General features: G+C 50.9%; 1 protein-coding gene and 2 long non-coding RNA genes across 14 annotated transcripts in view; 2 read left to right on the top strand and 1 right to left on the bottom strand.

Annotated features, from left to right (window-relative positions):
• The window catches only part of YAP1 (Yes1 associated transcriptional regulator), a 104,979-nt gene extending 94,357 nt beyond the window's left edge, over positions 1-10,622 (top strand). For all 12 annotated transcript variants that reach the window (XM_081799620.1, XM_081799617.1, XM_081799619.1 and 9 more), the window contains 3 exons: positions 1,778-1,908; positions 5,572-5,684; positions 6,952-10,622. In XM_081799620.1, the coding sequence (XP_081655746.1) occupies positions 1,778-1,908; positions 5,572-5,684; positions 6,952-7,190 (483 nt within the window). In that variant the 3' untranslated portion in view covers positions 7,191-10,622. The remainder of the gene's footprint in view (positions 1-1,777; positions 1,909-5,571; positions 5,685-6,951) is intronic.
• Positions 1-16,129, bottom strand: part of LOC145716353 (uncharacterized) — a 438,007-nt gene that overhangs the window by 304,949 nt on the left and 116,929 nt on the right. The gene's annotated exons all lie outside the window — the stretch shown is intronic.
• The window catches only part of LOC145716352 (uncharacterized), a 17,358-nt gene continuing 16,330 nt past the window's right edge, over positions 15,102-16,129 (top strand). Inside the window, exon 1 of the long non-coding RNA XR_014138979.1 lies at positions 15,102-15,247. This is a non-coding gene — a long non-coding RNA (uncharacterized LOC145716352). The remainder of the gene's footprint in view (positions 15,248-16,129) is intronic.

Raw genomic sequence — 16,129 nt, 5'->3', positions numbered from 1 at the left:
AGAGGGAGAGGGAGAAGCAGGCTCCCCGCGGAGCAGGGAGCCCGACGCGGGGCTCGATCCCAGGACCCCGGGATCATGACCCGAGCCAAAGGAAGATGCTTCACCGACTGAGCCACCCAGGCGCCCCTCAATTTTTTGTAATGGAAAAAAAGCCAATCGACTGGAATAGTAGGAGAGAGAAGGAAGTAGAGTCCCTGAGGTTGGAGGGAGGGAGAGTGGGACTGCGGTCATGCGGGAGCGGGGCCGGAGGAGACTGTGTCCCAGGAAGTGAGATGAGCGCGTGCACGGTTTCGGGGGAGCAAGCCGAGTGTTCCGAGTGCTGCTGAAGTGGGGTCCGTGTTGTTGACAGCAGCAGTGGTCGATGGCTGTTGGGGCGTGATGCCGGGGTGGGGAGGGTGGGGGGCCGCGCACGCAGGCGCAGCGACATGACCTGTGGTCTTCGTCCCAGACGGAACTCCAGCTGGAAGCCACCTAGTCTTGTGGGGGGGTTCAGATGGTGGAGGTGAAGGTCACTAGGACCCTGAAGGTCGAGGAGCTGTCATGTTGAGTGAACCATTCACCCAGTAATTAGTGTATAGATAACTCGGGTACCAGCATGTCTTAGAACTACTGTAGTATCAAAATGGTGATGAGCATTAAGTGGTATTTTAAGATATTTGCAACTACAGTAGGATGTGAAAATGCTGTCCACTGATGAAAAGTCAGAGGTACAGCAAATACGACCGTTTATGGGCTATATTTGTGTTTGAAGAGAATGCGGAATTTCAGGTTAGAAGTGTGTGAAAATGAAGGTGAATCTTCTTCACCCAAGTTCACCTCTGGGTTCTGGCACGATCCTCTGGTTAAGAAGCCCCGTGTAAAGGACGGTGAATTCATCGCGCAGAAACCTGAATAAAAAGCAGTGATTTCTGCACGGGGCGGAATTCATGGTGTAGGGGTGAGGGTGCAGAGCTCAGACCGTCTCCCCGGTGGGCGTGCCTCCGTGAGCAGCTGGCAGTGCTCTTTGCGGTAAAAAGCCACATTTCAAGTCAAATCAGAAAGGCCAAGGGAGAGGGAGCCTGTGCTCCCACAGACAGGAGGGTCATGGGAACGCGAGAGGCCTGGGCGGAGGAGGTGGTGAGAAAGGACGGAGCAGCGAGGAAGGTGTCAGGACAGTTGGAGGGAGTTGACCCGGCTTCGAGGTCCTGGACTCTCTGGAGGCTGAGGCAGGCCCTCTGGACGCATTTGGGCGATAGCAACCCCCAGTCTCGGCCAGGCAGTCCAGGTGGAGTGGAGTGCTGAGAGATTGTCGGGTGAGCACAGCTCGAGATGGTGGGGCATGAGGTCGGGGGGGACGCTTGAGAGCAGGGGTGCGGGGACGGGGGCCTGCAGTCATCGTCCAGTGTTGTTTCTCCGACTTCACTTCGGCACGGACAGAGTCAGATGAGGGTCGGTGAGTAGAAATGAACTATAAGAAGCACTCTTTTCTGAAAGACCACACTTGCCATCCTGCCCCATAGGACGGGTTTGGGAGGGGCTGCCAACGTAAGGGAAATAATAAAATGAAATCAGGTAATCCAGTGAATCTAGTCTGGGGTTCATAAGACTAGATAAACCTTGAGTTTAAGTAACTTAATTGTGGAAGAACTTGGTCTTTCTGACCAGGTAGCTTGTTAGCTTTGAGTAGGTGTTTAACACCTGAACTCTGCATACTTGGCACTATCAGGTGCATTTTATTTCTGTAAATCAAACTGAATTTGTTATCAGTAGACTGATTGTTTGTGTTGGTTTTTTCTAGGAATTAGCTCTTCGTAGCCAGTTACCAACACTGGAGCAGGATGGTGGGACTCCAAACCCCGTGCCTTCCCCTGGGATGTCTCAGGAACTGAGAACAATGACCACCAGTGGCTCGGACCCCTTTCTGAACAGGTGGGTGGGAGCTGCCCCCGGCCGGCATCTGAGAAAGGCTGTGGCTTTCCCATGACCCCCGCAGTGCCTGGCACAGCCGTGGGGACCACACGCTGTGCTGTAAGTGACCTCCTCCACAAATGGCAAGTACTGAGGGGCTCCGGGCTTCATAGCTGGCTCCCTGGGGAGGACACGTTCCCGGTCACGTGTCTGCTTCTGTCTGCACTGTTGACAATCCGTGATTTCACGTGGCAGAGTCGTGAGGGAGCACGTGGGTGCCTTCGGTGACAGCGTTGTCCTCGAGCTCAGTGGGGCCGGCGTCCGCGGGGCCCCCACCCCCCCGGGAGGAGCTTGCCACGGGGCGTGGGACCTGTGTTTCCCCGCAGCAGCTCCCAAGGGCTGTAGCTCAAGGACATGAAGTAGAAGGTTGTGCCTCCTTCATATACACACGCACGCACACGCACTGCCATCACGGGCAGGGTTGGCTTGCAGGTGCTTTTCAGTGAGTGCACACAGACGCCTTCGTATACGGAGCTGCTTTGAGCGCTGCAAGCCGACAGGTCTTTGCCTGAAAAGCATTTAAAACTAAGGTTTGATGACAGTTCGTCCTTCTAGGCTGTAAAATATTGATGGGGTTTCAGTTTTAAGAAATATGGAAAAAATACTTTCTTGTCTTTGTACTTTTGGATTTTGGGTTTTTTAAACCAGTTTTAAACAATGCACTTTTAGGGGCACCTGGGTGGCTCAGTCGTTAAGCGTCTGCCTTCAGCCCAGGTCATGGTTCCAGGGTCCTGGGATCGAGCCCCACATTGGGCTCCCTGCTTAAGCAGGCCGGGAGCCTGCTTCTCCCTCTCCCACTCCCCCTGCTAGTGTTCCCTTTCTCACTCTCTCTGTCAAATAAATAGTCTTTAAAAAAATAAAAATAAAAAAACAATGCACTTTTAAAAACATTTAAAGGTACTTTGGTTTAAGAAAGCTATTATACTACACTTTCATTTCTCACCAGATAAATTGAAAACTTCCCAATCTCAGAAAAACGAAATTTCTCTTATTCTACCAAAACATTTAGTACAATAGAATTTCCATCGTTTGAGCAGTCCTTTTTTTTTAAAAGATTTTATTTATTTGAGATAGAGCGCATATGAGAGAGCACGAGCCGGGGTGGGGGGGGCTGCACAGGCAGAGGGAGAAGCAGGCCCCCGCGGAGCAGGGAGCCCTGACATGGGGCTCGATCCCAGGACCCCGGGATCATGACCTGAGCTGAAGGCAGATGCTTAATGCTGAGCCACCCAGGCACCCTGATCATTTGCTTAGTCTTGAGATTGGGGCTGGTGGCCTCGTTTCTTAGGTTTGATTTTGAACGCCATCTAAAATGTATTTTAAGTTTGTATTTACTCTTCTGACACGTACAGTTCAAAGTCCTGCCGAAGTTTGCGTGTATGTACACAAGGTTATAGTTCTGACCTTAACTGAGGTTAATTAGGAAAGGTCAGAGCCACAGAACTTTTTTTTTCCCCCACAAGGAGAATTTCAGATGAGTGTAATTCCAGTGTCCATCTGAGGGTCTGTGGAGCTCCAGGGGTAAAATTAGACTATGTAGAAAAGCGGACATATCCTCTGGTAATCATTTGTGAAGATTCTTCCTGAGAACGTTTGAGGGGCTCTGGGCTGTCGCTGGAGATTCTGTTTTCTGGTAAAGATCACAGGTTCTTAGTATAAGGGCAGCATCCTCTGTTGACTCTGTGTCGTCCCCCAGTTTCTGACATACTCATCCACCTGGAACATTTGTCTGTCAGGAACCCTTGACGGTTTCCCCGTTGTCTGCTACTGGATTCGTATGTATCCCGTAGGCTCCACACACTTGTTACCCCCACTCGCCACCAAGCTGACTCTCAGCCCTGCTGCAGCATCCCCCTGTCTCCCCTTTACCCCGAGACCCTTCACGGTCAGGTCCAGTGTCCCCCGCCACGAACCTTTTCCACGCTCCCCCTCTTGGTTCTCAAAGCACTTCGCTCTTGAGTGTGATTCATTAAGGTACATGTTCATCTGTGTCCTCGACGGTATGCGTCTCTCAAAAACTGCTACCTGTAGGTTTTTGTCGTTGTTGCCTCCTTATCCCCAGAGCCTGGGCTCATGCCTGTCCCGCGTGTTTGTGGGATGAGTGGGCCGCCGGCCGTGGACAGGGAGGTGGCCCCCATGCTTGTCCCGTGGTGTGGACAGAGCTCCGCACAACGGTGTGAGCTCAGCTCTAACGCACCAGGGTCTCCAGTGCCCGGTGCGCGCCCTGCGACGTGCTGCCGGAGTGGAGTGGCCTCCAGGCCCTTGTCCCAGCTCAGGGCTCAGGACTGGATGAAAACAGACCACATCCTGAGGCCTTCTCCAAAGCAGCACTACTGTGTACACACGGCCTTCAAGGCACATTTGTGTTTCCCTGGGTCTTTGGGAGGCTTCTGGCAGAAGCGTGAGAGTCATCGGGGTTTCAGTATAACAGTGAGGGGAGGGAGGACGGAGCCGCTTCTGTGGGGAATTAGGGAAGAAGTTTGGGGGTTTGAGCTTTCAACTTCGAGCAACTGTTAAAGCTGAGCGGTTTTTTGTTTTTTAACTTTTGTGTGAGCTAAACAGCTGCTTTCGTGTCCGAGCTTGGAGGAGAGTGAAAGTCCGCGTCACAGTCAGAGACCGTCTAGACTGCACACGTAGCTGTCAGATTTTCTAGAATTGGCGGAACCCCGAAGTTCCCAGCCTGCCATGTGCACCGTACTGGCTCAGGAAAGTGTTGTGTGTGTGCAGGAGGATTCTTACCACACGTGGGTGTGACTTCATTTAGCCCAAAGTTAAAATCTGTCTTCACTCGTATTTTTCTATTTTTCCTGGAGGTGTGTGCCTTAGAGTCATTCATGTTGTTGTTTCAAATCTCTGTCCTTTAACTGGAACTCTAAGGGTTCCCCTCTCATGCTGAGCTGTTTGGGTTTTTTTCCCCCAAACAGAAGAAGTAAGGAGACGTCTCAAGGCTAGGGGAGTTCTTTTCCTTTTTTTTTTTAAAGATTTATTTATTTATTTATTTTAGAGAGAGCACACGTGCGAGTTGGGACAGAGGGAGAGAAGGTCGAGCAGACTCCCCGTAGAGCGCGGAGCCCTTTGCGGGGCTCGATCGCACGACCCCGAGATCACGACCTGCCACGTAACTGATTGAGCCCCCCCAGGGCCCCAGGGGACTTCTTAGCTCATCGGCAGTGACTCGTCCCTTTGGGCCCTATCCAGAAAGGACTTCTCGTTCTTTGATTTGGGTTGATTTTTCCGTGCCTTGAACTCTCTGCCTGAGTCTGGTGCGGGTCTGTGTTCCCACCACGGCCTGTGCGTCCCTTGGGAAACGGAGACTTTGAAATAAGTGGGCTGTGTGGATCCCCCGGCTTCAAACGGTATCACAGAGAGAACACCCACCCACAAAGACAAGTGTCTGTCTGCGAGGAAGGCTGCGAGCCTATCTTTTTTTCTTTTCTTGCCATCAGACCCAGCCCCGTAGGAGAGATCGGGGCCCCTTCAGGCTGCCCGTCTCGCCCCGCCGAGGGCTGCGTCTGAGCCCTGGCAAAGAGGGTGGGTGCTCGTTCCGTGCGCGGAGGTGTTCACGTTGAAAAGTTGAAAATGGAATCGCTGGAACTGCCGGTCTTTAACGCCCCTGTTTTGTAGTGGCACCTACCACTCGCGGGACGAGAGCACAGACAGCGGGCTGAGCATGAGCAGCTACAGCGTCCCTCGGACCCCGGACGACTTCTTGAACAGCGTTGACGAGATGGACACAGGTGGGCGTCCTCCCAGTCTTGGTGGGAGGCCTTCAGTGACACAGGTGTTGTCTCCGGGACTGGGAGCAAAGGTTATTGGGAAGAAAACCAGTCACAAACCCCATAAACTTCCACTCCGATCGAGCCTGCTTTGTTTCTTTATGGCAGTTTGCAGTTAAAGTGTTTTCCCAGTTTTTAAGCACGGACAGCGTCGCTCTATTTGAACACAGCTGGTGATGGGACTTACTCAGCACTTAGGATCCTGAGCTCGCTGGCAGGGCAGTGGAGGGCCCTCTCAGAAGTCCGTTGTCACGGACCTGTGTGGACTCAGTGTCCGCGTCCCTCTCCCCTGGGGTTTCTGGTCCAGCGTAGGTGTTGGGGGCTCGGGAGAGCAGGGGAGTCAGGGAGCCACGGGGCTTGCCTGCTGACCCGACTGCCCCGCACTCCGGGCGCTGATCGGCTCTCCGGCCAACAGCTTCTCAGAGTGTTGGTTGTGTCTTTTCTGCCTGTGCTCACCAGCCCCTCCTCTTCGCTCCCCTAAATCTTCACTCACCCGCAGGTGCCCTTCCCCAGGTGCACCCGCAGGTGCACACCTGGCCCTTCCCCATCACGCTGTCCTTGCCCTTTTCTCCCCATTGCTCTGTTGTCCAAAGCCCTGTGGCTCTTACTGGTTTATGGCTGCTGAAGCTCTAAGGAATGTGGTGCTGTTGTGTTCAGGAACGGTGTCGTGGCAGGTACAGCAGGGACCCCCGGAGGAGAGCTAGATGATTTGTGTAGTCACGGACTTCGGGGAGGCTTGTTTTGCTGTTGGGAATGGGAGTCTTCAAGAGCAGAATGCGGTTTTCATGCAGTGTCGTTACGTTAGTATTCCGCAAAGGAAGCTTCAGGGAAAGGGGTGTGTCCCGATGTTTGTATCTGATCTTACTGCAGTGTGTGTTTCTGGGGCATCCACAGTGATGCTCTCGTGTATAGTGGCCTGGCTCTCTCCTTGCTGGAGATAATGTTTTGAGGGATTTTTATTTCTTTCACGAGCCCCTTTAGTGCCAAGCACATAGTAGTAAGCACTTGAACTGTTGCTTCAGTATCTGAACAAATGTGGAAGCAAAGGTAAACTTGGCATTATTTTGTTTTCTGCGAGTTGTTTAGCCTAAAATAAACCCTGGGCGTTGGCTCAGGAGGTCAGTGGGGAGCGCTTTTCTTTCTCTGCGTTTCCAAATGCACTCATACTAGAGCTCTGATGGTAGCTTTTCGAAAGGGACCTTATTCTCTTTTTCTCTGCCCCAACCAGGTGACACTATCAACCAAAGCACCCTGCCCTCCCAGCAGAACCGTTTCCCAGACTACCTAGAAGCCATTCCGGGGACGAACGTGGACCTCGGCACGCTGGAGGGAGACGGGATGAACATCGAGGGAGAGGAGTTGATGCCGAGTCTGCAGGAAGCTCTGAGCTCTGACATCCTCAATGACATGGAGTCCGTGTTGGCTGCGACCAAGCTCGATAAAGAAAGCTTTCTTACATGGTTGTAGAGCCCTCAGGTAGACTGAATTCCCAATCTGTGAAGGATCTAAGGAGAAGTTTCCCGGTAAGCCAGTCGCAGTCTCTGGCTAATAGCGACAAAGATGAACAGATGTCCCGCAAGAAGACTCTCTGACCCCCTGTTGTCCTTCCTTGTGCATTGCTGCTGTTGACGTGTTGCTGGCCTCTTTCTCAGTTGGCTCTGAAGAATCAAAACCTGTCTGCTTCTTTTACCGCTGTAACTACTGTCCGTTTTGGGGGCCGGGGGAGGTGAGCCTGTTTGGATGATGGATGCCATTCCTTTTGCCCAGTGAGGTGTTCCCGATCGTTGTACTAAATGCTCAGACTTGGAAGTGAACCGCTTCACGTCACAGCATTGACCTTGATCAGGCAGTTGTTTCTTTGGCCGCCAAGCCGAAACTGTTGTATCGATGTTCCGTACTTCATGCCGATTGGATGTGCAAGCGGAAACCAAGGCTGAAGACTGTTTTACTTTCAGTGGTTTTTCCCCTCCTAGTTCTATCATTAGTCACATAGTGACCTTGGTTTTATTTTAGGAGCTTATAAGGCAGGAGACCGTTTCCATAGAAATATATTGATTATTGCCACATACTCTAGTATAGATTTTGGTGGGTTTTCTTGTGGGTTTGTTGTTTTGTTTTTGTTTTGTTTTGATTGGTTGGGTTATGTTTTTTTGTTTCTGGTTTTTGTTTTAGTTTTTTTTTTTTCCAGAACCTAAGACAAATTACCATAGTAGCCACTCCATTTATAGTTTAGCTTTGGGGCAGTTATTGTAGTTCCTTCGGTAAAATCTACATTTCCTGATTTTTTACCATCTTATTTAAATCTTGATTATCCGCTCTCTCTCTATATATATACCCACACACACACACTTATAATGTTTATAATAGTGTGATAGCAGAATGTATCTTTTTTTTAAGGTTTCCCTACTTTCCAATTTATTTTAAAACGGTAGTTTTGAATGTATGCATTTAGAATACGTGACTAGTAGTTTCTATCCCACAGGTAGTGTAAATCTGGTTGGGGCGGTCTGCAACATTAGAGGTAGCTGAGTGTTCTAGAAAGGGCCGTTGTCACGGACAGTGTCTAGAGTACTGTATGCTCTCTGGGCACGCAGTACCGTCTGATGAATTTGGAAGAAGCAAACAAAATAAGGCTTTATTTTCCCCTTGACACTCCCTTGGACTAATTTTGAGCCTTGATGGGAAATCACTAAGTAGGTTCATAATGTACATGACAGAAGTAAGCTTTACATAGTGGGTTACCTTCCTTTAGCTTTGGAAATTTACCGTTGCCCTAGTTTTGGAAGTAAATTCTAGTCCTTTAGTTCTCATTTGTAACAAACACATTAAAGACTACATTGAAATATTGCCTACAAGATTGCTGTTACTTAAAAAACACTTGCTCCTACTTCTCTATGCTGAGAATTGACCCTGGACAGTATATAGGATCCTGCCAAGGTTGTGAGTTAGCTGGTAAAGTGATCAGATTAATAAATGTATATCGGTAGTTGAATTTAGCAAAGAAATAGAGATAATCATGATTATACTTTTATTTTTACAGGAAGAGATATAACTAGAGTATGTGTCTACAGGAGTAATAATAATGGTTTCCAAAGAGTATTTTTTAAAGGAACAAAATGAGCATGAATCAACTCTTCAGTATAAGCTATGAAGGTAACAGTTGGTCGTGAATCATAGTGGCACTAGCTGGTACCTCTGTGATTAAGGGTCTTTCAATATTTCTAGAATAAGCCCTTATTTTCAAGGGTTTATAACAGACATGAAAAGCTTTTTTCCTGGCTAAAACTGCTATGGAAAGCCTCAGCTTGGGAAGATAGATTTTTTTTTTTTTTTAAATTACAAAATCTAAGTGTTTTGACCCTTTAGTTGAGAGGACTGCAAAAGTTAGGAGTGAGAAGTTTTATATTAAGTACTTTCAGTGCTCAAAAAATGCAATCACTGTGTTGTATATAATGATTCATGGGTCGATCATTTGTAATTATTGACTCTTAAGGCTTTTTATTAAGAAAACAGCAGAAAGAGTAAATCTTGAATTAAGTCTGAGGGGAAATGGCCACTGTGCAGATCCATTGATTTTTTTTTGTTTTTTTTTTTTTTGAGAGCAATAATGAAATTCTACCTAGAATGCATAACTGAGTATATGGATGATCCAGTGTGGTGGTTTTTTTCTCACATGCTGCAGATCAGAGCTACTTGGAAGGAGCGCTTACAGTCTGCCAGTAAGCCACGGTTAAGATCGCATCTTAAACATCAACGGGGTAGCTTTAGACTAGGGGGCGGGTGGGAGCGTGGGAGGGGTCGTGAGGACTTAGTGGGACCTTGATAGAGAACCTGGTAAGCTCCTTTTTTTCCCTGTAAAGACTTGTCTTGCATCTTGCTGTAATTGAAGGCAGTTGTTCCCAAAAGTTCAGTCACTTGAGTGTGTCCACAAAACGGGAATACAGAGTTCGTGTCCCTGAGACTCCGGTTTGCCCAGTCACCCTGCACTGGGGGACCCGACCGCGCCCTCTGCACTCACCTGAAGGACACATAGCAGTCCTTCCTCTTTCTGAATTTGAATCACAGCCTTGATGTGGTCTGTCTTCTTCTGTGTCCTTGTTCCTAATGTTAACGTGTTTAACTGCTTCTTGGTTGTATTGGGTAGCATCGGGATAAGATTTTAACTGGGTATTCTTGAATTGCTTTTACAATAAACCAATTTTATAATCTTTAAATTTATCAGCTTTTTACATTTTGTGTTCTTTTCAGTTAGGGCTTCTTAGATCTGCTTACGTTGATGGAGGACACTGATGTGGAGTTTCAGATTTTCGAAAGCACTACTTGTGGTCATAACTATTTTCTAAATATAGTGCCTTTTTTAGAAAAGGAAAAAAAGAACATTAAGGAAGTGACTTTTATATACAAATAATATTGTTTTAAGTATTCATATGAAATAGATGCATCCTACAGGGAGCTTGGCAGAAACACTGAAAAATAACCGTTAATTAATTGTAACTCATAATTCGTACCAGTCAGTGTTGAAACTCACAGTGCAGAGGTGGAAGGTGGTATCCAGTGATTAACAAGTTCATAGTTTTTGCACGTCTGAGAGATGAGTGCTCAGATGAATTTTGTCTTCAGCAAGCGTATTTTTATAAGAATTGTGGGTGTGCCTATTTTAACAATTGTTTTCTGTATCATGAAAAGTATTCTCCACAATTAAATGTTTTATATTAGAGAACTCTTTAATGCACACTTGTCAAATTTATATATATAGTACCCATATTACCTTTTTATTTTTTGTTTTAGATGTAAGAGCATGCTCATATGTTAGGTACTTACAGAAATTGTTACATTATTTTTTCTTATGTAATACCCTTTTGTTTATGTGGCTCAAATATATTCTTTCTTTAAACTCTTCTTTGTTGTTTTTAACGATTGATATATTTAAGACTTTTTTGGCTTCTTCACGGTCTTCCAATGGAACAAGTACAATGAGAAGGAAATGAAAGGTGGTTGTTGTCGTGACTGGTACGCAGGTCTAAACAGAAGGTTGGTTTGGCATTTGGGACTTTGGAAGTACGGATATCCTTCTTTGAACCTGATGCTCTGTGCTCTTCGGGCAGACCGTCCGCACTGATGGTGGTGTGTCCGCAGAAGACAGGGAACCGCACGGAAAAACTGAGGGGGCTTCAGTCTTCAAAATAGCCTGCAGTTTTATTTCTCCAGGATACTTTCTCATGGTCTCCAAAATGTAACACTTACATTAGTGAAAATAGTTACTGTTTTATAAATAAAAACATTCACAAATTTAGGTGGTAGGTCCTGAACTTTAAGAAGTAGATTTGATTGTCTTTGACGATTTATTTGTGTACTTGTGTAACATCTTCAGTCTTTGACACACATCAGTTTTACTGAGGGAAATCTGAAAACTTCCTATTTTGTTACGTATACTTTCTTTACAACAGAGGGACGCTCACTTTGTGGCCCTTGAAATGTATCCTGTCCCTTGTCCGAAATGCAGTGGTAGTGCATCTTGGCTCAGAACCGTATCCTGTGTCTCTCGCGAGGCGGCTGTGCCGAGAGGCAGCGTACTTTCTGTGGGGTGGCTTGAAGTCCGGTGGCGGGAGGCTACCCTCCTCCTGATCCTGTGGGTCAGAACTCTACAACCTGTAAACCACTGGCCTGGCCGTGTGAGGCAGCAGGATCTGCACAAGAATGTAGGTAATTTGGATGTGGAAGCGTGCCCTCTAGAGAGAACAAGGATATGCATTCTAAGTGTTTGGGAGGTACTAGCAGTCCTGCTTAGAACCTGATACAGAGTAATTTAGTTTTTTTTTTTGAAAGACCCAAACTAAAGTAAAATAGCTCCGTAAATGAATAAATGAATTGCTCAGCTGGGGTAAACAGAAATGGTTTTCCGGAGACGGAGAAAGCACAGTAACTAGTAAACCCACGTGGTGACCGGGGGAGCGGTCGGTAGACGGGGAGCTCCCGGTCATGCCCCTGGCTGTCCTCGTGTCAGCTGGGGTTGCAAAAGAAGAGCGTCCCCCGCCCACCTCCCGGCCCCCATCATATGTGCTTGTCGTCTGTGGGAGCAACCAGCTGCCCCTGGTCCCCGCAGCTACAAATTACATTAGGTTCATGTTCACTTCTGGTGAAGGTCTGGCTTGACTGCTGGGTAAACGTGTGCGCCCCGGGGCTCCGCGTAGGCCGGTGCTGCCGAGATCAAACACGTACCGTGCCGTCCCTGTCCCACTTCAGACTGTCGGCATGGAGTTGCTGTTTCACTGATCACAAGAAACTTGATAAACCGTCTTTTTTGATGAAAAGTCTAATTACCGAATTAGACATCAAACCATTATGCGACATTTAGTACTGCAGTTTTTCCAAATCACACATGGAATGTTTTTGCCATATTATCTGGATATTAAAAAACTCTTACGTAAAACTGGTAACCTCCTAAGTGTAAACATAGCCTTGACCTGGCAGGCTGCATCATGTCACTAGGGAAACAGGTGCAGGATTGAGGCGTGAGCAAAAAGATGGGATTGAGAAGATACTCTGAATTTTAAAATCTGCCATATTTTAACAGAAACTTCTGAACCAGGAGACCTGACATCCAAGCTGCTAGGATCCTGTCAGAAGTTTAAAAAACAGCAACAAGAAAACAAAAAAAACAAAAGGGGGGAAAGACAATCGGTATCTGTGTGCTATTCAAAGCAATATTTGGAGATACCTGAGCAAAGAGCCAACTTTGCAAAAATCCCTAAACAGCTAACCTGGTGCTTAGAATGGTTTTGCCAAAAAGGGGGAAACTATTAAACGCCAGTTACTGTGACTTGTGAACTTGATCTTAGTTCATACTCGAAGTGCACGAGTGGACAGGGCTTGGTTCTCAGTCAGGGATCCTCTTCAAGAAACAGAACAGGACCTCAACCGGGAGGGTACCCTTAGCACGCCCCACTGCACGGCGGACTGACTTACCAGGGAGAGGACACACCTCACCTGTGGGATCCCCCCGTGGATGTCCCCAGGTGTCTTCTCCCCTCACAGCGTCCGTGGAGAACCGCCGTGCTGGGTGTAACGTTCCCTCCGGAGGCCGTCTGCGCCCCTCCAGCTCACATTCTCAGGTTACGGGGCGTTTCCCCGAGGTTGAAATGATGCCCCGGCCAACTAACTGAAAGAAACGTGTTTTCCCAGCGCTGTAGGTGCAGTGGCAGGATCTGAGGGAGAGCATGCGGCGGGCGACCGGCACCAGCTCCCGAGCGTGGCTGTGGAGTCGCTGGTGCCGAGGTGTCGCCAAGCACGTCTCCCCACTGAGCCCCGGAGCCGCGTCTGCAGCCGGCCTCAACACGGGCCTCTGGGTTGGCTGCGGCTCAAGTCGGAGTATCACATCTGCAGGGGACTTGGTCACTGGGGTGACCACCAACCCAGACCTTAGATCTTAACGAAAGATGCAAAATCAGGCTCACTGAGAGCTTGAAGCCACGCCCTGCAAACGTACACGTGCAGATTCCAAGGAAGCCATTTGCCCCGTGTTTTCTGAGCTCCGGGAAGTCTCGAGCCAGTGGTATTGTGTGGGGGAGAGTGTGGCCTTGAGATTCGGTTGTCCGTGATCACCCAAACCGTGAACAACAGCGGAGCTCTTCTGCATTCTAGGCCGCGGGAATTTCCGTGCAGTTCTGCAGTGGGATTTGCAGAAGGACAGCGTGAGCCGGGGTGCTGTGCGGTCAGCAATCTGCTGATGCCCCGGGCACGTGTGTGTGAACCCGCTCAGAACGCCCCTGGAGGGACACGTGGTTGATCTGGAGCAGACTGGCAGGCCCGGGCCACATCGGGAATATTGCTTGGGAAACTGAACACTCATCCGGACCAAAAATGAACTATCGGCCAGTCTCTCTGTTAGTCCTCCAAGGTCATTAAAGCAGAAATCCCAAGGCCTGAACACTTCCAACGGTTTTGTAGTTGTGTTCTGCTAAATGTGGTGAATTTCAAAAGCAAATTAATCAAGTTTATGCACTACTACCATCACTTACTGTGGGGCCTGAAGACAGACGTTCTCCGTCAAGAGTGAAGTGAAAATACTCCACACGCTGTCCCCCGCTGGTCATGAAGACCAAAACCAAATGCTCCGAGAGTACCTGGCAAACCAACTGACATTCCTTAGCAGCGGTATTGTTTTTTACATGACCGTGATCTTTCTCCATACTCTTACTTAGACGCACGTCATTCAGAATCCTTCAGATCTGAGTAGGCCTACCGGGGTGTTTGCGTAGACACGCGAGGCTCTGCCTTGCTGTCAGTATACACGCCGAGTGCCCCCCCATTCTTCTACTAGTGTGCTATTCTTTTGTGAAGATTTTACTTATTATTTATTAGAACACAAGCAGTGGGAGCAGGAGAGGGAGAAGCAGCTTCCCGCGAGCAGGGAGCCCGACGCGGGGCTTGATCCCAGGACCCTGGGATCATGATCTGGGCCGAAGGCAGACGCTTAACGACCGAGCCACCCAGGCGCCCCGGGACCACAGTTTTTGTGCGTGTGTGTGTTTTAAGATTTTTATTTATTTATTTGACAGGGAGAGACACAGCGAGAGAGGGAACCCAAGCAGGGGGAGTGGGAGAGGGAGAAGCAGGCTTCCTGCCAAGCAGGGAGCCCGACGCGGGGCTCCATCCCAGGACCCTGGGACCATGACCCGAGCCGAAGGCAGACGCTTAACGACCGAGCCACCCAGGCGCCCCAGGACCACAGTTTTTGTGTGTGTGTGTGTTTTAAGATTTTTATTTGACAGAGAGAGACACAGCGAGAGAGGGAACCCAAGCAGGGGGAGTGGGAGAGGGAGAAGCAGGCTCCCTGGGGAGCGGGGAGCCCGACGCGGGGCTCGATCCCAGCACTCGCGATCGTGACCCACGTCGAAGGCAGACGCTTCACCGACTGAGCCCCCCAGGCGCCCCAACAAGTGTGCTGTTTTCAATGAACTTACCAAAACATGTCCATGTATTTACCTTATTCGATCGGACCACGTCCCTCAAGATGGAGGTGTTATCGCTGTTCTTCACGGTGCGCCTCAAACCGAGGCCCGCCCGCAGCGTAGTCCCGACGTGACTAGACGTTGAGGGTGTAGCCGGCACCCGGGAAGTGCCGTGTCCGGGGCTCGTCAGACTCCCTGGGGCCCAAAACCATCTTCACTGGGCCCTCGGCTCCCCGCCGCCCGGCCGCGCCCGGCCGCGCCCGGCCCGGCGGACATGTGCCCGTTTCTTCCGAAGCTTGAGCTCGTTGGCCCAGCCAACACGCTGTCGGCTGAGGCTCTGCTCACGCGGTAGGCGGGCCGGCCCCTCCCTGCGGTTGCTGGAGGCACAGGAGCGGGGACGCTGAAGGGCCGGTGCCGCGACGCAGCGGAGGCCCCGAGAAGAGCCTGTGGGAGCGGCGAGTCCTCCGCGGGCCGGGCGCCGGTGGACGCGGTGTTCGGGCGCCGGGCGCGTCCTCGGTGCGCCCAGTGACTCCTGCCTGCAGCCCCGCGGCGGCTCCGGCCCTGGTTGTGCAGGTAACCGTGGCTTCGAGGTCGCTCATCTCTGGGCCCGGGACGCACGTCGGCCCGCCCGCGGCTGCTCAGCTCCCGCTCCGGAGTCGGGAGCGCGCGTGGCCAGCGAGCGGTGGGCCTTTGAAGGCCTTCAAGTGCAGGCTCTCGAGCGGCGCCTGAAGTCAGTCACGGCTGAGCTTAACCGAAGAGGAACAAGAGCGGCCTGCGCGCAAGCAGGTCCCGGCGCGCACGTCCGGCCGCCGGCCGCGGACTCGGGCCCTCGGCCTTGGGGGTCCGTCCCTCCGTCTGCCGGTGGAAGCCGGGCGGGAGAGCCCGGGGTGGCCGTCGTCCGGACACAGACACCGGAGGAGGAGGGGCGCCTGGGGCTCCGTCTTGGGCTCCGGGCCCGCGGTCGGGCCCCCTGCTGGGCGGGGAGCCTGCTTCGCCCTCCGCCCCGCCCCCCGCTCGTGCTCGCGCTCGCTCTCTGTCCCCCTCACGCTGTCTCTCTTTCTTTAAAATAAGAAGTCTTAAAAAAAAAGAACTGGGGGAAGGCTGTCCGAGCGGATCTCCAGCTTGTGAACCGTCCCGGCCTCCCGGGGCCAGCGGCTGCTCAGAGACCCGAGCCCGTGGGCGGGCCGCGCGGAGGGTCACGGAGCAGACACGGCCGCGGTCGGCCTGAGGAGAGCCGAGGCCGGAGTGCGCGGCGCCAGCGCGGAAGGCAGACCCCCCGCGGCGCGGACAGAGCCGTGTGCACAGCGGGGCCGGGAGCCGGGGCGTGCGCACGGCGGGGCCGGGGGCCGGGAACCGGGGCGTGCGCACGGCGGGGCCGGGGCCGGGGCGTGTGCACGGCGGGGCCGGGGGCCGGGAACCGGGGCGTGCGCACGGCGGGGACGAGGCCGGGGCGTG

This window comes from Leptonychotes weddellii, chromosome 11 (assembly GCF_054177405.1).
Source record: "Leptonychotes weddellii isolate Sample4059 chromosome 11, ASM5417740v2, whole genome shotgun sequence".
NCBI classification, from domain to species: domain Eukaryota; kingdom Metazoa; phylum Chordata; class Mammalia; order Carnivora; family Phocidae; genus Leptonychotes; species Leptonychotes weddellii.
The sequence above is the reverse complement of the archived record's forward strand: the minus strand, read 5'-3'. Positions and strand labels throughout refer to the sequence as shown.